Here is a 21,790-nt window from a genome sequence, read left to right on the forward strand (position 1 = left end):
TATTAGAATAAATTAGAATAAAATTAGAATAAATTAGAATAAAATAAATATATGCAGGTTGTAAATGCAAATTTTATTGTTAAATTGGAATAAGTATTAACATAAAATATGAAGTTTTTCCATAAATATAAATATACATATATATTTATAGATTTTCATCCCATTTTAAATTAAATATTAGATTATTTATACCATAACTCTCTTTAGATATTAATCTTATATTATTTATTATAAGGCTTTTTACTAAAGCTCTTTTCTCTTAAAAAATTTATTAATTATTAATTCCCTTTCTCTCATTCTAAATTATATAATCTGTCTAAATTCTAATATATATGTGTACACACACATACACACACACACACATACAATATTTACAGCTTGCTAGAGTTCTCAGTACTCAATATTTTCTGTATAAATGGCGCGATTCTTTCTGGATTATTATTATGAACATCATGATTTCCGTTTATTTCAATTATTTCTAACTTGACTTTAGCCTTCATTACTTCCAATATAGATGGATATTCTTTATAGGGAGCAATTATTCCATGAGATGAAATAAAGACATATGTTGGAACTGAGAGCATCTTATTAAATTGTTGACATATTTCGGTAGAGAAAAATGAAAAAGGATAATTTTTTATTCGTATATCGTTATTAAACTTATATCTTCCATTTATTTCTGTAACTCCACGTTCAAATAACGCCATAGCAGCTTCAGAATTCAAGATTCCGAACCTCCTAGTTTTATAGTTATGTAATATTTCTTCTTTAGTATGAGTTGCTGCTTTTTCATTACGAATGATTTTATTTGAGAGTACAGATGCTTTCTTAAAGTATTGTGCAATTTCATCATGTTTGATATAAGGATTCATAAGAATTCCATCTATAGTAATTAATTTCTCGATTCTGTTCGGTTGAAAAATACTAAATATTAAACCTATTTGTCCTCCCAAACTGTGTCCTATATAAATACATGATTTCCATTGTAATGCTTCGAAAATGAAATATAATGTGTAACAATAATCTATTGCATCTATAATCATCCAAGATGGGAAGTGTGACGACCATCCATGGCCAGGTAAATCTATACATACATAATAAAATAGATCCATTGGTAAATATTTCATTAATCTTGTAAATGTTCCTGCGTTGTCTTCACGACCATGCGCTAATAAAACTGGTTTTCCTGAGGGGGAACCATAAGTTTTAGCGGCAATATGACCCCAGGGTACTTCGAATTTTATATCTGTAAAAGGTGGGTCTGCTTCTACCATCTTGTTAGTGAATCTTGTGGTATGTCTCACTTAAAGAAGTTTACTGAAACAGCATATTTTAAAAGCATTTACTAAATATCTGCGAAGCGGTTCAAGATTTCAATGTTATAATATAAATCTTACATGAACACAAATCTTTTCAATACAAATCCATTTCAGTATTTTTACATTCAACATAATTGCAGTTTAGTTTCCAAACAAATGAAAACAAATAAAAGGATTATGAAAGTGATTAAAATAGAACTTAAAATAGAACATACCTATTGCATGTACCGTTATGTGAATTCTTTATGACGTTTATATCACCATGCAGATAAAAGAATGTATGAAGAAACAACTGATTATGAGTTTCTCTTTCGTTTTTCAAGAGTTTCCACGATAGCTGCCAGTATTAAACTACCACTTGAATCGACTTTGATAAGGAAATAAGGAGATAAGGAAATAATCTGAGTTAAATGTATTATAAATGTAGTCCAAATCTCTTTGTGTGTGTAATGTTTGTGTCCTACTTTTCATTTTTGTTTAGTCATTAATAATCATTTGGTTATCTTTCTTAAAAGGAGGAAAAAAGTAGAAAGTCATATTAACGAATTGTTACGATTGTTTTATCCGATAAAATGTTTTTAAATCAGATATTTATCTAATGTCCGTAGTTTAAATTATAATTAGCATTGTTTTCAAAATTATGCTATGAGTTTTTATGACAGTTTTTCAGTCTACAGTTCTTTATTGTTTTAACTTAGTAGACGAGCAAATATTCATAATTTTTAAAGACAATGACGAAATAAAAATGATTATTTGTGCTAGAGAGAGGGGAGAGACAGAGAGAGAGAGAGAGAGAGAGAGAATTAAATTAATAAAATATTAATAATAATCAAATTACTATTAACAAAAACACATTAATTCATTCATTTAGTAGTCTGCTTATTTGTATCATTAAGGTCACAATTAAATCACAGTAGAATATTAACATTGTGTTTATATATACATTATGAATTATCAATAATATGACTAAGTCATAGAGCGGCATTCATAATTAATTCTTATATTTAAAATTACATTTCAACTAATAAGATAATCGTATAAACTTTAGACACATAAATATATAAGATAATATTAATAAGATAATTTAAATATATAAGAACGGATTGTGAATCGGCCATAATCAATATCTAATTCGTAGTTATCTATTCAAACTTAATTCCTAATAAGATATATGAAATTCATATATTATAAACAACCGCAATTTATAATATTAAGTTATAAATATGTTAATATATGTATAATTCTTAATCTTTAAAAGAAACTTGTTCATTTTATGTGCATATACATGCGAATCATCGTGTATATTTTATATATGCGTAAAATATACACGTCGAATTTTTATTTGAAAACACTGCCGTTTAAAAGTTTGTCATATTAAATGGATGTTAAATAAATAATTTTAAATTCTGATGTAAACATTATTATTCAAGAACTTGACGATTCAAAATGTCATATGTTATAATCTCATAAATCATGGAAAATAATTTTATTTAATTCTACTAACATAAATCAATTTTAACTTTTTGATTTAATTTCTTTTTTACTTTTTTTTTATATTAAAAATCTATATTGATAGAAATAGATATAAATAATATTTATTAAATAATTCTTATTGTTTCCTATTGTTTCCTGATACATATTTTTATTGTTTCTTATTGTTTCCTGATACATATTTTTAACTTATTAACTTATTATTTATTTTACAAAAGTGTACGCGGATTTATAATTTTATATAAAAGTTTTTTTTTTATTTTCGCAGATAAGAATTATCATTTATTTCATTTTTCCTTAGAGATTAGATTAGATTGAGATTAGATTAGAACTTGTCATTCAAACAATGTTCATTAAACTTGAGATTGATTTTCTTTTGTCTGATTCATTAAATTCTAATCTCACTCTCATTCTCTAGTCTGACATCGACTGCATTCAGCAGAGAAAGCAGATCAGTGGACGTTCAGTGATTCTTTATTATGATTGATTTCTACACTTACATTCAACGAAGATCTAAAGGCAAGGACCAATCATATTGAAAAATCACTGAGCGTTCACTGATCTGCTTTCTCTGCTGAACGCAGCCATCCACTTTAAGTAACGTGCGTTCCGTCAATAACATCATTCAATAACATCAATGTAATTATATATATACTAGATCACTAAGGCCTGTTTTACAATACGTCGTGTGTCGGTGCGTGGACGTGCGCTGTAAGAATGAGCCAATCACAATCAAGTATTCTCCCCACATTTGTCTGTGATTGGCCCATTCTTACGGCCCACGACTCATGACACTGACACACGACGCATTGTAGAACAGGCCTAAAGAGGATGAAATTCGTGGGTGCTTTTATTTAGTGACACAAGTCGGCGTAAGTATCATTTTGTCTTTGTTAATCATTGAATACCAAGAAAGATAGAATGATATCGACTTGTATCACTAAATGGAAAGCACCCCGACTGACTGTCGCTGCATTATCGGCGGAATTTCCCGCAATTTCAGGAGGCCTTCTTGCTCGCGCGTGCATCGCGGTCGGCGCGTGCGAATAGCAAAATGGCTGTCGGGAAACGTCAATACATCCTGCATTGAGCGAGCCTATCCTTTTTGTAAATACGAGCGCGTTGCGGGAAGACATCACGCCGGGGACGACGCATGCCGTTCGACTGACACGTCGGTCCGAGTGTATCGTAGTCACGTGCACGGGAACCGTGCGTGCGTGCCGACGGGATGGCGGAGTTCGTGCGCGGTGGACCCAGCGTGGGTGCCAAGGTATGTACCCGCGACGCGGAACAGCGGAAGCGTCACTCACCGTTGCACTCTTTCCCAGCGTTGCAAACAGTCTCACATTTCACCTTATTTTATAAAAATTCCCTCCGATTTATTCCTATCCTCGCATGGCTGTTCTCTGTCGCGGAGACACAGAACTTTATCTTCCGATTTGTGCCCACCGTTCTGTTGTTGCCCGACGTCGAGATCGATTAGACACGCACGTCGTGCTTTTAATGACGAAAAAATTTATTTTTATATGCGCCACAATTCTAGATTCTATGTTAGAATTGGAGTAAGACACATTTACATGAAACTATGGCTGTTAAGGATGTCAAAATGAATTAGATCATAGCGTGAGAATAAGCGTTAGCTAAATAGATAGATTATAAATGAATACTTTGTTTCATTGTTTTATCTTAGATGGAGCACAACAGCAAAGGTGGCTCTCCCAGTACGGGAAGTGAGGATGGTGGTCAGAACGAATCATTGAATGCGGAGAACGAATTTGATCCTTTTCTTGAAAATATACCGGATGATATACAAGACGCAGAAGAGCCCGATGGCGCGAATGCTACTCTGTTAACAGCACCACCGGAGAACCAGTGAGATTCGAATATTAAATTTTATTGACTTTTCACATAGTGATACTTCTGAGATAGAACTGGATAAAAATACAAGGCAATACGAACCATTATTTGATTAGAAGATCAAGAAGACTTGATGATTGTAGAATTAAAATTAAATGCAATCTTTTACAGATGGTATCATGGTAGATTAGATAGATTTACAGCAGAGGAAAGACTGTGGGATGCAAGCAAAATGGGTAGTTATTTGGTTCGCGAAAGCGACAGAAAACCTGGAAGCTATGTTTTATCTTATTTGGGACGGACTGGAATAAATCATTTTCGAATCACAGCTGTTTGTGGAGATTATTATATTGGTATTAAGAATTCTTTATCATATCTATAATGTATTTATAACATTTAAAAAATATATATTTTAATTCTCATATTATTCAAAGGATATTTTAAAATGATACATTTAATGTAATTTTAAGATTTTAAAGATATCTAATAACATAGGATATTTATGATGAAAATGATATGAGTCGAAATTTATGGAATAAAACATTCAATTAATATTTGCAAAATATGATTTTCAATATGCAGATTAAATAATATGATATTAAATAATATATAAAACTTTCTGCACTTGTAATATTTTGCAAAAATTTTCGTTAGATAATTCCTAATTTAAAATAATGTTGTAGGCGGTCGTCAGTTCAACAGTCTATCAGATCTGGTTGCATATTATACTCATTGTTCGGATCTCTTAAAGAGAGAAAGACTTATACACCCGACACCACCACCCGAACCGGTGAACGATAAGAAACGAATAGTTGCAATACTGCCATATACAAAAATGCCGGATACTGACGAACTGAGCTTTCAGAAAGGGGATATATTTTTTGTGCATAACGATATGGGCGATGGGTGGTTGTGGGTCACTGCTCATAGAACTGGCGAACAGGGTTTAATATTTCGAGAATTAGTAGAGGATCTTGATGATTCCATAGATCCCAACACAGTGTTTTCTTGGTTTCATCCTAATGTTACCAAGAGCGAGGCAGTGGACATGCTAGTAAAAGCAGGACCTGGAAGTTTCCTAGTAAGAAAATGATAATTTTTTGCATTTTAAATATTTTTCTTTCTATTGTATATTTCTTGTATGTTTATGTATTTTTATGTATTTTTATTGTATAGGTCAGACCATCGGACAATAGTCCGGGAGATTATTCACTTTTCTTCCATATAAACAATCAGATACAGAGATTCAGAATTGAGAAAAAGGGGGTACGATATCTTATGGGTGGTAGAACATTCGAATGTCTCGATGCTGTAATTAACAGGTAATATTTTTCATTGTTTTTTTTTTTTTTTATAAAAAGCAATATTTTTAATTACGTTCTTATTTTATCTTGCTTTGTAATGTCACAGATATCGAAAGGAACAAATTGTGGAGGGACATACTTTGGTTCAAGCAATGGTAACCGAACCTGATGGTAGCGTCAGAGTAAATAGAGAAGTTCAACATGCCGAGAAAATATATGCGACTTTGAGGGAATGCCGAGAGCAATCAGGAGCGAAGAAGAATAAAGGGATTAAAATGCAAGGATATTTGGAAAAGAAATCAGAGAAAAATAAAAAATGGAAAGCATTGTACTTTGTCTTATTAGTGGATGCTACCGATACGCATCTCTATCTATACGATAATCCGAAAAGGACAAAGCCGAAAGGTCTCATTGACTTAAGTTGTGCTTATTTATATCAGGTGAGAAATTATAATTAGAATGTTGAACATTGAACATATCATACATTAGCATTAACATAAAAACTCAGAGTGTTTAAAAACATTTAATAACAAATAATTGTTACTGTAACACGCATGACTTACATGTGCTATATCTTATTCAGCAAATGAAGGAATAACATCTTACCGAAATTTCGCGCGGAATGAGTTACCGAAATGTCTTTTTAGGTCCACGAAAGTGTGTTTGATAGGCCTCATTGTTTCCAATTAGTTGAACGTGCTTTACCCTGTCTGGCCACTATAACTTATCTGGCTGCCCCAAATTCCGAAAACGCATTAGACTGGATTAATGCCTTGAAACCATTATGTGTATCACAACTCACTCGTGCTCCGAAAGTTGCCCGCCTTCGTGAATTACGTTCATTGCATCTGCATATCTTAGACGCGCATAGACTTCCATACAAATTAGTTCCAAATCCGTTTATTATAGTGGCTTTAAACAATGTTAAAGTCGCTCGCACGAAGGTAAAAACGGGATTGCATCCGCTCTGGGATGAAGAATTCATTCTAGAGTACGTATATGAATCTTATGTGAATTGATGTTCCGATATATAAATCTTATATGCATTATGTATCTTATATTTGCTTCACAGAGACGTACCGCCAGACGTTATGTCCTTTGCGCTTACTCTGTACAACAAAGGTAAGCGTAGCAAGGACACAGAAGTTGCGGAACTAACAGTCGAGTTGGCGAGTTTAACTAATGGGGAGGAAATGGACGAATGGTATCCGCTATCGGGAATGACGCCAATCGGAGAATGGGGAGCATTGCGTTTACGCATACGGTAAAAATTAAGAAACTCGCTAATTGCATGCAAAATTATAAAATGTGATATATGAAAGAATCATCTTATAAATTATTGTACATTTATAAAAATATATTGCAGTTACAGACATGATTTAGCTATGCCTCCTGAAGAGTATAGTCCTCTTCAGCAATTATTATTGGATCCAGAATTGCATGTTGTCAAGGCTTTAGCGGACGTATGTCATTTAGATAGAGTACCCTTGGCAAATAGTCTTCTTAGAATTTTTAGGTACAAATAATTACCTTGTTATTTAATTCTAAATGTTCGTTGATTTTAATACTATTGATTTTTTAGGCATGAAAGAAAAGAGGCGGATCTTCTGCGATCATTGAATCAAGCTGAAGTGAGTTATAATGATTGATATATAATATTATTAAATATAGTATAATAATAATATTATTAAATATATAAAATCATATAAACATATAAAAATTATAAAATGTATTTTAATTAGGTTGAGAAAGAAGATGAAACGCCAACATTATTTAGAGCTGCCAGTCTTACTACCACTTTAATGGATTTATATATGAAATCTGTTTGTATTTCGTTTTTAAAGGCCGCTTTGCGTGATACGATCGTGAAATTAATTGAAAGTAAGCAAAGCTGTGAGTTGAATCCAACAAAAATGGATTCTCCGGAAGATGCGTGCAGTAATGCAGAATTTTTACTACAAGTATTTACAAATTTTTTTGCAATGATGACTAGAATGCAATTAGTAAAATTTGCAAAATATTATTGTGTGTATATATATATGTATATTTTTTTGTTTTAGGTGTTGGACGAAGTTACATTGAGTATCTTTACAAGTCCTGATGCTTGTCCGAGAACTCTGAGATACATTTGCGGATGCTTACAAAGAGCAGTTGTTGCCAAGTGGCCACACGAAAGACTAGTCAGAACTCGAGTTGTCAGTGGATTTATATTTCTACGACTTCTCTGCCCTGCCATATTAAATCCTAGATCGTTTAATCTAATAGCTGAACCACCACCTCCATCTGCTGCAAGGTACAGTACAATGTAAATGTAAATTAAAAAAATAACGTATTAAAATCGCATGAACATGAAATTAATATTGTTTTGAATATCTTCATTTAATTATGTCATATTAATTATTTAAATTATTCATAGATCATTAGTTATGGTGGCAAAATGTCTACAAAATTTGGCTAATTTAGTAGAATTTGGTGGAAAAGAACCGTACATGGAAGTCGTAAATCCATTCATACTCAAAAATAAAGAGCGAATGGTAGTGTTCCTTGACCAACTGTCTGTAAGTTAATTTTATATTTATTTTAATTTTGAATGTTCCATGTTCTTATTTATAAATGATTGTTGATATACCACTTATGCTGTGAATTTTGAAATTAATTACGATAAAAAGATTCTATTTAATTTAAATATAATCATAAATATGATATATATATATATATATATATACAGAATGTTGCTGAGAAACCAGAATCTGAGGGTACAGATCCAAAAACAAAAAGCGTATCCGATACTGCAAGAGATTTAGCGACGTTGCATCATATCTGCGTTTCACATTTGAAGGAACTTCAAGTTCTGTCAAAGACACAAGTATGTTTTTAATCTATAGTATTCCAAAAATACTATTGATATTATTGCATAAAAAATACATTCGTTACAGCCGACAATTAAACAGCTGGTAACGGTGACTGAGATGTTAAGCAAACATAAGCAGAAATATATGGAAATGATACGGTAGTGCTAGAGCCATCAGCCATGAACAATGCCAAACACAATAAAATTTTTTTAATTCAATAACGGATAACATATAGTAGTATTTAATAATTATGATTAAGTAATTAAACGTACAGACTGACGTGCCATATATATTACTGTATACACTCAAGCCTACATTTACTATTTCATATGTAATTAGAAGTTAGTTTATATATATATATATATAAATATATATAGCGACACAGTAAAACATGACAGTGATATAAATACATACAGAATCATATAGGCGTATAACAATTTTATATTTACTTAGGTGCTCGAAAATAAATGCAATTTCAATCGAAATATTTCAATGTTTTTAGTATTTCTACATCCATTGCCCAAAAATATTCTTATTTAAATTAAAAAAAAATATTTGAAACGTATATAGTTAAGGTCAATAAAACGAGTTGCATATTATTGATATTAGTATATTTCAAAAACAGATATAACTTTACTGTGAACATTTTGATATCGTATATATTGGATAAGATGAAATATATTAAATATAAGTTTATATATATGTACTTTAATACATTTAAAGAACTTTAACAAATACAGGTAGAATTGATGTATAATCGAACTTTACATAAAATTTCTTGATCTACGATCTTTCAATTATAATAGCTGAAACACATGAACATTGTTGAATGATATTAGTTATGAATGACTAATTTTTATCTAAAGACGACGCATCAATGATAAAATATTAAAAGAAATTATTAAAAAATATGAAGACTTTATTATAGTTATTAGAAAAGTAAATAGCATTGGATGAGCTATAACGAGCAATAGGCAAGCATTCGACGAGTGAATGCACATAACAAATAGATTTTATATAAAGTTTCGTTATGAAATTGAATTATATAAAAAAATGATATCTATCCCGTGTATATTTATACACATACATTTTTATTTTTTAGCTGAAAACATTAATATTAGAAAATACTACATGTACGCGCATTCGAGAATATGGAAGTTGTATTGTTTGCATTGTTTAATGAAGGATTTAACCCTTGATTGTTCTTTGAACGTATAGAATTTAATTATCAGTATTTACGTTGTACGTTGATTAAAGAATAAATTCATTGTATTGAAATTATTTTATTGTCAGAAAAAAATACTCAATTAACTTGAGTACCATATTATGTTCGTCGTTTATAATAATTTTATTGATTAAACTATGAGTATATCGCAATAAATCATGATTTATTTATATATATATATATATATATATATATATATATATATATATATATATATATGTATATATAAAAAGCATAATGGATTAATGTATATGTGTATACACACACACACACACACACACATATTTATTCTATTATACTTATGTGTATATTACGTTACATTATGATAAATTAGCAAATTATTAATAAAGTAGAAACATAAGTTTGTTGCCATTGTTTTTAATAGCATTTCATAACAATGTATTTATTTTACGTTTCTTCTAATAAAGTTTAGGAGAGAAGATAGCACATTTAAGTATACTTAATAAATTCTTATATAAACTATAGAGAAAGATAAATTTATTTTATTTATTTTAAGCACATACTGGCAGAAATATAGCTTTCTTGTAATAAACTTACTAATTCTATGTAATAAATGTTGTATAGTTGAATATTAAGCCTTTGGTTAATAATATGTTAGTAGCATAAAGAGTTAATACAAGAAAGCGATATTCTTCTCTCTAAATTTAATTGGCATGCAAATTTATTTTAATATAGTTGTGCAATATCTGATTTATCTCATTATCTGATTTATATTTATTTTCCAATACCAAAAAGATAAATTATTCAAATACTCAATATAGTATTCATGTATTCCCTCTTCTATATATAATTACTAAATAATGTCCTATTTAAAAATTGCAGACTTAATAACAGTACACTTAACTAACTTGATGTACTTAAGAATATCTAATCACAGCACATAATGAATTAAGTTTGTGATATTGTTTTTGTGATTCCAAGCTTTTTTCTTCTTTAGAATGATAATTTTAGTTGCTTAGCAAATATTTAAGATATAAAATGGCAATGATACAAAACTTAATTCACAAGTTACAAAACAATTCGTACGTTGATTACATTTTACTAATATATTATATTGCTGTTTGATTAAAATTCATTAGTGCACCACGTGATTAATAGCATTTATCAACTAAATATCTATAAGATAAAAAGTAAACACTTGTAATATATACATGTAGCATTTCATGCCTCATGTTATATTTTGTTATCATGGCCTATATTTGTTGTGTAATAAACTTTTTGTTATAGAAACAACAGGACCTAACATTTGTCAATGCAAACATTAGTGTAAAATTTATCATTTGCAAAAACTGATTATAGTTTTACAATTATACGAGCATATGTATATACAATGTTTTTTTTTGCGCCAATGTCGATATATAAAAAAAATCAGTATTCTTTTATTCAATCAAGGGTTAAAATACTTCAGTTAAATGGAATTGCATGGCAAGCTGCCAAGTAAATATTTCTTATATGAAACATAAGCCCATTAGTAAAATGTTCTATTAGGTAATTTCTTCTTCTCTCTTCATGTATAGAAAAAATTGTGCTTGCAATTCATTATAATGTTCTGTAGAATAAGCTGCAAATGTTTGTGCATTGTGAACATAATGTAAGGCTTTTTCATATCCTATTTCTGCGTTGTTGTAGTAGTCGAGTAAAAGTATATATTGGTGTTATTCAAGGACTTATAAAATGCAGCATCGACGTTTCCTATGTCCACTACTGCCGGGTGGTTTACCTGTACGTTCCTTATCTTTTCGTATTTCTCTCACCTGGAATGCACCATGAAATGTCATTTGCGATTGTTTGTGAGGCTATTTCAAACAAATTTATAAAAACTTGATATTAGAAAAATTTTTGATGATATTACGAATGTTATGACACCAAATGAAATTTATAACACTTCAAAGATATATGAAAAGATAAGATACTAATTGAGATTTACGACACTCTAAAGATATAGGAAGATGTTTACTCACCAAGGTATAAAATGCATCATCTACACCCATTCTCGTTTTCGCCGAAGTTTCTACAAATGGCACACCATATTGTCGCGCAACTTCTCTAGCTTGAGTCATATTTACCGCCCAAGCCTGCTGAAGATCGCACTTATTTCCAACTAATACCATTGGCACTTCTTCCGCATCTTTTACTCGTTTTATTTGTTCTCTATATGTTCCAATATCCTATATGCACAAACACATGATACAATGATATCAAAACTAATAATGAATCCATTTAATATGCTTACCTCGAAACTTTTAGCCGAATTTACGGCGAATACTAACAAAAAACCTTCTCCTGTTCTCATATACTGATCTCTCATCGCGCTATATTCCTCTTGTCCCGCTGTGTCTAATATATCTAAAAGGCACGTTTCACCATCGATCACCACCTGTTTAACAATGTTGACTCAATGTTAATTCAATAAAATAAAAAAAGATGCAAAATTATGTAATTTTAAAATAAATTATTGGGAATTGCAAGAAATTAAATTGTTATGTATTTACTTGTTTTCGATATGAATCTTCAATGGTAGGATCATATTCATCGACAAAATGATTCTGTATCAATTGGATGGTAAGCGCTGATTTTCCAACACCACCAGCTCCAACTACCACAAGCTTGTATTCCGTCATGATGCAGTTTCTTGATACAAATTATAACTTGTATTATTTCTCTCTGAACACACCTCTTTTGGATTGTCTGTAAATAATAAAAATACAAAATCGTAATATATTACTTTATATCAATTTTTAATCTCTCTGCTAAGCTTCCCAGAAATTTAATTATTAAAGAGCTTTAATAAAGAATTTAATTTTTTACAGTAATCTTATCAGAAGATAAGATAAAGTTTGAAAATAAATATATTTAAGATGTACACACACACACACACACACACACACACACACACACACACACACACACACACACACACACACACACATATATATACACACAAACTTGATGTTAAAGAAAAATATTTATACAAATATAACTAATTTTATTAATTTGTTACGAATAAAAAGTGAGGCTATACAGATCAAACAGTTCAATCAGATTATTTTATAAATAATTTTAAATGTTTAATAATAATAGAAAATAAATCTGTGTAATAATATAAGAAAGAATTTAACTAAAAACTGAAAAAAATATTTCACAAAATGAGAATAAATAATCGATTAAAAATTGCTTAAATAAACATACATTCTTTTATCATCATTTCTTGAATGAAGAAAACAATTGTAAAGAAAACAACATGCTTATAAATCAAATTTGACTTTTCCCTTCTTCAAAGGAATTCTATATCTTTTCAAATACATGGATTGTACAAAAGTCGTAATTGACAATTATCCTTCATGTTAAGCAGAAAAAACAACTTTGCAATATTCCCTATTAAATTTCTACCTTTTTAATCGCTACTTTTATTCAGATAAGTACCAATTTTTATAGCATAGCTCATGTTTAACAAGAGAAACGTATCATAAAATGCATAAGTTAACGCAACTTAATGAGAGCGGAGCAGTTGCAGTATTCGAGTTATTTAGCTTATTAAGCAACAACTTAACGTCGTCTCTTACTCAATGCAATTATAGTATAATCGCCGAGTGTTAGTCACTTGCAATTACTACATGTACTTAACGGAGCCAGGCATGCACGCGCGCGCGCGCGTCTATCTTATTCGTGGATCATTTTCTCGTGGAAGTTCCATGTTTTTGACAAAACCGAGAAGAAAAAGACAATAGAAATATGTAAAACAGATTGTTTTAATGATTGCTGTGTTCGTGCGAGAACCATTTAAATTGATTAATTAATTATAATCTCGGACAAATCACCGACCGACGAGAAGGTTGCTCGACCTGGATATTCTCGAATGCCGAGAAGGAGGATAATCGGGGATGATCGACAATAAGTCGGTGTTGTCCCTCGCGATAAACAATGCGCGTCGCACGAGGACGAGGCTGGAACAGATCGAGGAATGGAGAAGGGGAGTATCAAAGAAAGGAATCGCATTTGTGCGCCTCTCCGCTACTTACCGCGATTCAAGGAATGCTCATTTCACAATTTGCACAAAACGTGATACTCGAAGCGTTCCTTCTCTCCCTGATCCACACGCTCGTGTATTAGTCACCGCAAATACCATCTGGAAAGCAGCATCGTCAGTGCTGCCAATGTCGCCCTCCCCCGACGACGACGACAACGATGACAAGCATGAGCATCACGACGACAGCGACAATGCGGAATTATGCAAGTGTCGGAAAGGTTATTGACCGTCACGCCGCGTCGCGTTATATCTGGTAACGAGTTGTACTCCGAGATGGTGCCAACGACATGATTTTTTTTTTTGGGTGGAAAATCTTGGAAAATAACTAAATATGAATAATTATTGTTACAAAAAGAAATAAATAAATATGCTATTCTATACTTTGAAGAGATGATTGAATTCTGTAATTTATCGATATTGTTGTTCTAATCAAGAATGTATTTGAGATCGATTATTTTTTTTATATTTTCTGAAAATTTAAAATATAAGCCCTGCGCATAATGGAGGAACAGAAATAGAAGTTAGGAATACAGGACGTCAAATTTTGGAAATAAAAATTAGGAATACATATTAAAGGTACGATGGACACAAGTAAGTGTAAGATCTATATCTTATATTTACTTATCATTTTGTATTACGTTTAATTCATATTTATATACTTTTGTTTTTAAAATTTAATATTCATTCTTGTTCCTCCACACTGTGCGCAAAAAATCTATTCTATTTAAGAAAATATAACAAGTTACAATAAAATATGAGGTAAAGATGCAAATAAGATGATAAATAATAATCTTCTTTATTTTCAATACCGGTCAAGAAGGAAACTTAGATAAGTAAAAATTTCGCTCGTGATGCGAACGAATCGTGCGGACAGATGACGCGAGTGTCAAGATTATTTCTTAGTCACGATAAAAGTTGAAGAATTCAAGCACGATAAACGAGAATAAGAAATTAAATATAAAAAATTAAACACTAAAAATGAAGAATTAAATATAAAGAATTAGAAATCAAAAGTTAAAACTTGAACATAGAGAATTAGGAAGAGAAAATTAAGAATTAAATACAAAAAGATTAAGGAGAAGAAATTCGATCAATGAAAACATACTTTCTTTGCTATTTTTTAATATGAAGCATAATCGATGATTTTCTGTATATCAAAATTGAATTCTCTATTTTTGTAAATGTCCTTTGTGTTTAATTTATGTCTAAGTGTTTAATTTATGTTTAATTTGTATCTCCTTTTTCAATGAAAAGTCTCTAAAATCGTTTTGTAAATAGAAATTTAAACAAATTATTAATCGTAAATAATTATCTTCCCGAAAAAATGCACGGTATTAAAAATCTATTTAATTGCATCTTCTATATATTTTCATAATTTTCTGGAAGTATGACAAAAATATACGCGAAAGGGAAATAACAACGTTTTACTCCAGATTACATATTAAATTACGTATTGTAATTTTATAAGAAGTCAAAATAATATTTCATATTTATGTTGCATTGCTTTGGCAATGCGTTCGCTTGAGATGCGTTACACACTCGAGCGCGTGCCCCATAAGTAATCAGTTAATTAGTGTCGGTCACCATTTCGCCAATCTTAATTAAAGGCACATTTGCGAGCGCGATCTCGATCGATTATTAGACCGTATCATATGATAGGGGTTTAATGGGGATGATCACGTGATGAGAATAATCCGAACCAATGATAAACAATACGCGCTAATAGCGACATCGCGTGGCGCTCGTGTTCTTAAACTGCAACTTTTATGGACTCTGTTTTCGCCATAATACCGCGACGACGTCACGAAGCCGTCACGGTAGTTTCTTTTCATTCCGCGAAAAGAACATCGCGATCGATATTGATCTCTCTCTCTCTCGGCAAGTCGCGTTACATGGAACGTATTTGAATACGCGTTGCGTGAGTAATTAGTTAATTAGCGCCGGTAGTATTGAGCAAGCTTAACTGATCGTCATTTGTCTATTCGTTAATTAAAGACATTTGCTATCGCGACGTTGCGTAGAGCCAGAAGGGAGGGAAGAAGTAATTTTAGGAATGAATTGAAATTAACTCATCGCGTTAAATAGAAGATAAGCTTCGCGTTAATATGCTCCGTGAGGTTCTCCATGACATTAATCGATGTTTGCATTCTCACAATTTCGATGAACTCTAGCAATTTTCGCCATGATACTGATGACGCGACGAGCGTCATGATGATTTCCATCAGACGGCATAAGAAACGCCGCAATCGTCAGTCTCTCTCTGCGACATTACGTCGACGTACTTGAATATTATACACACGTGAGTAATCAGTTAATTAGCGCCGATAGTATCGAACGTTCGGGGGACCGTCGTTTGTTTATCGGTAATTAAGGGTACTTGTGCATGGACACTATTGCATAGGAAAGAGGGAATGAGAGGATGGAGGATGTAATATTAGACTGAACGGTGAAAATAATTCATCGTGTTAAATTCAAAGCTTGAAAGGCAAGCATTGTGTTACACGATTAAATTCAAAGCGTAAAGATAATTATCGCGTAAATACAAACAAGCCATGAGTTTTCGCAACTTCTATCCTAGCGATTTTCGCCATAATATCGCGATTAGCGTGTCATTGAGACATTTTAATTTTATTTAGGCGGAAAAGGAACCAAAATGGAATAATCGATGCGCGATTTCCCGCGTCAGTTTCTTTCGGTATCTCGACGTACATATGTATTTGAATGTACACATATCCCGTGAGTAATTAACTAATTACATAGCCAATCAAAAAGCCGTTTTTAGAGGAATTTATAACGATAAACGAAGATTCAAGATATGCGCCGTAATGTCGGATAGACTCGGACAATCATCGTTCAGTAGCAATGTGTCGAACGAACGCTGCGAGTCCGCCATCTTGTTTTTGTTTTTAACCGATCGCTCAGTTGCGGAATGTACCAGAAGTGCGTCGTGTCTTGCTCGTGATCGTAATGTTTGCCACGTAATGCGTGCCACACATGACGTGTTTTGGAGTCCTTCTCGAGCCGTTGAGTGGTTCGGACGTCTTTTGTCCCCGTAAAAATTTTTTGATATTGCGTCATCACGCTTTTTTTTTGATTCTGCTCATTCATTTTTCGAATTGAACCGTGGCCTGTATAGGTGCCGTAAAGTAACTTTGACCAAGAATAGGAATAAGAAGAAGAAGAAGACGTGTTTTGGAAGTGTATCGCGAGTATTGTCGAGTGTTATTAGTGCGTACGCGATAGTTTCCCATTCATAATGGAATGTGTTCGCGCGAGTGAACAAGGATATGACTGTGACAGTGAAGCGATTCGACGGCGATGAATTATGGCTAGAACGCATCGATTGGTGAGTAGATTCGTTTATTGATTACGCGATTGATTATTTGCGATAATTAGAACAGACGCGTTACTTAATCGGAAATTAATGACGAAAATCGTATTCTTTGTTCTAAAAGTATTAGAGATGCAAATGTGTATATGTTAAAAAGTTGCGACATATTCTTTATACATATTTACATAGTTTTCAATATTATTCTTTATAATAATTTTTTATTATTATCCATGATTGATATATAGAATGAATATGTGCGCATAAAAAATAAATTTTTTAATATGTATAACAAAAATCCATAAATATAAATATATGTGAAAAAATATTGAAATTTTTTAGGAATAAGAATAAAACATCAGGAAAAATCGCGGCGCGTGGGAAATTGGATTTTTGATGACGTGGCAGCAGCGATATTTGGTGAGTGAATATAATAAATTATTATAAATATATTGATTGTATGGTTTTATGTTATATTGAAAAATGAGATTTTATTTCATCGAAAAGAAGATACAAATATAAAATACAATATACAAACAGATAATATTAATGTAAAATTCTTGGATGTTTGTAATCATACAGACATATATTAATAATTACAACATTATAATAATAATTTTTAATCTCAGATATTTTATATAAAATTCACTGTAACACTTTTAACTGTGCAATCAATCGTAATTCTTTTTTAGAGAATGTCAAAAATACTTCGCACTCTGCATTAATGTCGAACTTTAGACTGTAGTCTAGATTAAATTATATATAAATTAAATTTCATTCTTCTCTCATTGACTCGTTGATTAACTAAATTAATATCGCTAATAAAGTGAGATGAGATCGTTCGTAATTTTGCTCCTATCGCGCCCATCTCCGTTATTGAATTATTCGAAACTTACATTCGTTTTCGATGCGAGGTTTATTTATTTAGCGAACGCAACGTTTCGTTTCGAAAACATTGGTTTCCGGGAATTTGTCTGTGTTCGCGCGAACGTATGTTCGATTCGCGATGTTTCTTGAAATCTCTTTCTGACTGAAGTGTCAGACACGCGAATCAATCATACATCGCGACACACGCATTATTGGGATCGCGATCTCGTCAATACTTTCCAAACCCAGGAAAATACATCGCCCATCGTTTTCTAGGCACGGTGTAATGTCGTGACGTTATCCACAACAGGCTGAGCTGACTTTATCCGAAATACTATCTCGCTCTCCCGTGGGAGTGACGCTCGTACAAATTTCCCTTATCTGCACTATAAAAACCGATAAGGGCATTGCGCATTTTTCCCGACTATCTGCAGCGATCTATAAATTCATTTTAGAGTACGCGGACAATGTATATATAATACCACTGTTTTAAATCTGTCAATAAATGTACAAAACTTTTTTATGTTTATACACGTTAAGGTCTTTTACCCCTTCAAACTTTGACGATGGATTTTTTTTAGTTCATGACTCATATGTTTCGATTTTAAAGTTTTAAAATAACTTAATTACGTTAATTTAACTTTGAATAAATATTGGTCTAACTTTTATAAAAGCTTTCAAAAATATTGAATGAGGAAACCTCGTTTAATTTAGTTTATTTTAATAACTGTCTTAACTTAATATTAAAATCGGAAAAATAATAAATAATAAATTCTCATCAGTTGTTTACCCCAGAAAGTTGACGAAATTATCCCTGAAGAATTTTTATTATTGTCCCAAGAATTTTTATTGATGCGCGTGAAACTTCAGAAAATTCAATATAAGATTAAATTTGAACTAAACGGAGACAAATAAAATTATTGTACCGATTGAACGGTTGAAGGATCCATCATCGGAATTTGATACGTTGGGCACCAGTGTAATCAGTCGGAAACAATACGTGGCACAGCGAAGATGGTCTAGCTAAATAACGGGGACGGGCCGCTCCCTCTCGTCCCTGTCTCCCTCTATCCGAATTGCGGTTGCTCTTCGCGCAATTACGCGAGCCTCGCCATTGAATCAATTCGGCTATGTGACGTTCGGTTATGTGAATAGTTAGCTATGTGGTGCCGTATTATCGCTCGTTTTAAATCACCTAAATTATATAGTGGGCATTCCCTCGGACCGCCGATGACTACGGCAAGCGGCCGGAGGGAGAGGGGGGGGGGTATCCCGGGGCTGTTGCTGTCACTCGCATCGTGGTATTCGCGGGCTGACGGGCGAATTATGATTTATCGAGTGAATGAGTAAGCGTTGCTGTAAATAGCGACGCACCGCACGCACGTTTTCGGGATGCGGGTTCGTTCCGCGCGCGAGCGAACGAATCGCGGATGAATGCGCGCGTACCCCGGTGCCATGTGTCGGGCCATTTTTTTAATCGACCACGCCGGCCACGCCGTTACGATAATTGAACGAATCGAATTACGCGCGCATGTACCTAATAACCATTTATACTGCAATCGTTGCCGGAGCGCGCGCATATTCGAAGCGCCGCGCTAATTGATCGTTCTCTCTGTACTCACAGGACGATAACGCGCGCGATATAATGATATAGCGACGCATGGGAAAATCAAGATCTAACCCCCTTGAGGGCCGTCGCGAATAGCACCCGCGGGAGTATTTATGCTCCCTCTGATCCCCGTTCGGGATAGAGACGCGCGCGATAGCAATTATTTTGATTGTTTTTTTTTTCTCTCCTCTCGCTACGCGGGCATCGTTAATTTCACGTGGCGGGAGAGAACCTATCCGAAATGATCGCATGGATCTCCGTACGCCGTCTGCCTACGTACGTAAACGCGTAGGCGGGAAGGGAGGAGCGCGCGAAATGAGGGGGAGCGTGCAAGTAATTTGAGGGTTTATTGCGGAAAAGCATGGTAATTTTACGAGTTTTCCGGTGACGCGAATTAAGATTTGCATAACGCACCGACTCTCTGCCGCCCGCATCCAAGTGTCGAGAAATGCAAATGTGACCCTGTCTTTAGGGCTCTCTCTCTCTCTCTTCATCTTTCTTTTTCTTTCTCTTCTGCCTCTGCGTCAGAGAGAGTAGAGGCATAGAAATTCGGTTATATCTTAGTATACCAGCATAAGACAGAAGGAACTATCTCCTTTCCGCTCAGCTCATCTCCGCCAATCGGAACCAAAATCCCGCTAAGATCCGCAGTCTCAAAAGCAAAGAGAGTTCTCCACTTAGAGAATCCCGCACACGTAGAGGTCCCCTTCCTTCGCCCACATCATTTGCTATCAGAAGTATCGTCGCTTCTCCTTGCCTCGCGACATCCAAGCCTCTGACGCGTGCTGAGAAGCGAATGAGAGGAATTTTGAAATGTTCTACCGTGGAATTAACTTGTCGCTCGCGGTCGTGATCGCTTTATTGTATTGCATAAACGCGAGGAAACGCGGAGAAACGGGAAACGAATAATGATTTGACACATTTTATTCAACACATTAACTTTATTTCTTAGATGTTATAAATTATAGGTTTACGAATGTACGTGATATATAATTTATTTTGGCAAATAAAATTATTGTTAGCACACGTACGTCGAAAAATATGATACGATTAATTTGCTTGATCGAAAATATTCAATATTTTTTTATATTTAGATATCCGACAATCCTATACTCGAAAATTATTGAAAAATTACGCACCGATATTTTCATTATCGGAAGATACTCGCGTTTCGCAACGAAGGCACAGTTATTTCGTAGTACATAAGTCTGAAATTAATTTGCTTCTGACGCGGTAGCAGATGCGAATCAGAGTGTTATTTTTTTTTTTTTAGACGGATTCGGAACTCATTATCGGACGCGGCAATCGGAAACCATGCGATCCGATAACGTGTAACGACTACGGGCCAGCGGAACCGTCGCCAGCGAACGCGATCGTTAACGTTAACCACTCGCGTTACGAAGCGTATTCATGCGTGGCTCAGCTGCACCTGATTACGTTAATAATGAACGCAATTGCCGTTCACCTGCGTGACTCGCCGAATGCGCTTTAATCTGTTTACCGATTGCTCGCCGACGGTGTTATCGCGTGCGCGCGAGAGCGCGAACGGCCGCGCGCGGTATCCGCGCGTTACATTCGCCGCGCGACATCATCCGTTTGCCCGCTTAATTCGTCCGATTTTCGACAATTGTTTGCGACTCGTTGCAAAGCCAACGATGACGTTTGCTGTGCAACGAAGAGATAAAACGTTACGCAACGAGTCGCGAAGCGGATTCTTTTTCGCGAATGTGGCGCGACGTCAGGAATCGTTTTAGAACAGATGTATCGGTGAACGATGATTTCGCATTCTTTAATCTCATAATTTTTTTTTAAATGCACACAACTATATTTACCATATTTTTTTCTGCATGATTGTTATTTATCGGTGATTTACTTATTTCACGATTTTTC

At 33.4% G+C, this 21,790-nt stretch overlaps 4 protein-coding genes across 9 annotated transcripts in view; 2 read left to right on the forward strand and 2 right to left on the reverse strand.

Annotated features, from left to right (window-relative positions):
- Positions 1 to 52: 52 nt before the first annotated feature.
- LOC105428489 (serine hydrolase-like protein) lies at positions 53 to 3,446 on the reverse strand. Of its 3 annotated transcripts, none has more exons than XM_089080769.1 (2): positions 1,548 to 3,446; positions 53 to 1,317 (listed from the first exon to the last, which is right to left on the reverse strand). In XM_089080769.1, the coding sequence occupies exon 2, from the start codon at positions 1,272 to 1,274 to the stop codon at positions 372 to 374; it is 903 nt and encodes a 300-aa protein (XP_088936895.1). In that variant the 5' UTR covers positions 1,275 to 1,317; positions 1,548 to 3,446; the 3' UTR covers positions 53 to 371. The 3 variants fall into 3 exon arrangements, with proteins under 3 accessions (XP_088936895.1, XP_011639141.3, XP_088936896.1); XM_011640839.3 differs by having other exon boundaries at positions 1,535 to 3,445; XM_089080770.1 differs by having other exon boundaries at positions 3,311 to 3,440.
- A 277-nt stretch (positions 3,447 to 3,723) lies between these two features.
- vap (RAS p21 protein activator vap) lies at positions 3,724 to 9,308 on the forward strand. 2 transcript variants are annotated; one of them, XM_089080765.1, is made up of 15 exons: positions 3,724 to 4,080; positions 4,501 to 4,682; positions 4,839 to 5,020; positions 5,351 to 5,748; positions 5,844 to 5,989; positions 6,078 to 6,411; positions 6,619 to 6,962; positions 7,044 to 7,235; positions 7,338 to 7,487; positions 7,554 to 7,602; positions 7,714 to 7,932; positions 8,032 to 8,264; positions 8,388 to 8,529; positions 8,700 to 8,837; positions 8,908 to 9,308. In XM_089080765.1, the coding sequence occupies exons 1-15, from the start codon at positions 4,039 to 4,041 to the stop codon at positions 8,983 to 8,985; spliced, it is 2,829 nt and encodes a 942-aa protein (XP_088936891.1). In that variant the 5' UTR covers positions 3,724 to 4,038; the 3' UTR covers positions 8,986 to 9,308. The 2 variants fall into 2 exon arrangements, with proteins under 2 accessions (XP_088936891.1, XP_088936892.1); XM_089080766.1 differs by lacking the exon at positions 3,724 to 4,080 and having other exon boundaries at positions 4,616 to 4,758.
- A 109-nt stretch (positions 9,309 to 9,417) lies between these two features.
- Positions 9,418 to 14,250, reverse strand: Ras85D (ras-like protein 1). 2 transcript variants are annotated; one of them, XM_089080776.1, is made up of 6 exons: positions 14,089 to 14,243; positions 13,892 to 14,013; positions 12,562 to 12,757; positions 12,303 to 12,446; positions 12,031 to 12,237; positions 9,418 to 11,823 (listed from the first exon to the last, which is right to left on the reverse strand). In XM_089080776.1, the coding sequence occupies exons 3-6, from the start codon at positions 12,688 to 12,690 to the stop codon at positions 11,737 to 11,739; spliced, it is 567 nt and encodes a 188-aa protein (XP_088936902.1). In that variant the 5' UTR covers positions 12,691 to 12,757; positions 13,892 to 14,013; positions 14,089 to 14,243; the 3' UTR covers positions 9,418 to 11,736. The 2 variants fall into 2 exon arrangements, with proteins under 2 accessions (XP_088936902.1, XP_011639139.1); XM_011640837.3 differs by lacking the exon at positions 13,892 to 14,013 and having other exon boundaries at positions 14,089 to 14,250.
- A 1,619-nt stretch (positions 14,251 to 15,869) lies between these two features.
- Positions 15,870 to 21,790, forward strand: part of LOC105428487 (band 7 protein AGAP004871) — a 186,866-nt gene continuing 180,945 nt past the window's right edge. Inside the window, exons 1-3 of one of the 2 annotated variants that reach the window (XM_089080772.1) lie at positions 15,870 to 16,014; positions 17,233 to 17,442; positions 17,767 to 17,844. The gene's annotated coding sequence lies outside the window, so the exon portion shown is untranslated. The other variant, XM_089080771.1, reaches the window with a different exon arrangement.

The sequence above is a fragment of the Pogonomyrmex barbatus genome, unplaced genomic scaffold (assembly GCF_055798465.1).
Source record: "Pogonomyrmex barbatus isolate J1 unplaced genomic scaffold, ASM5579846v1 scaffold4, whole genome shotgun sequence".
Taxonomy (NCBI): domain Eukaryota; kingdom Metazoa; phylum Arthropoda; class Insecta; order Hymenoptera; family Formicidae; genus Pogonomyrmex; species Pogonomyrmex barbatus.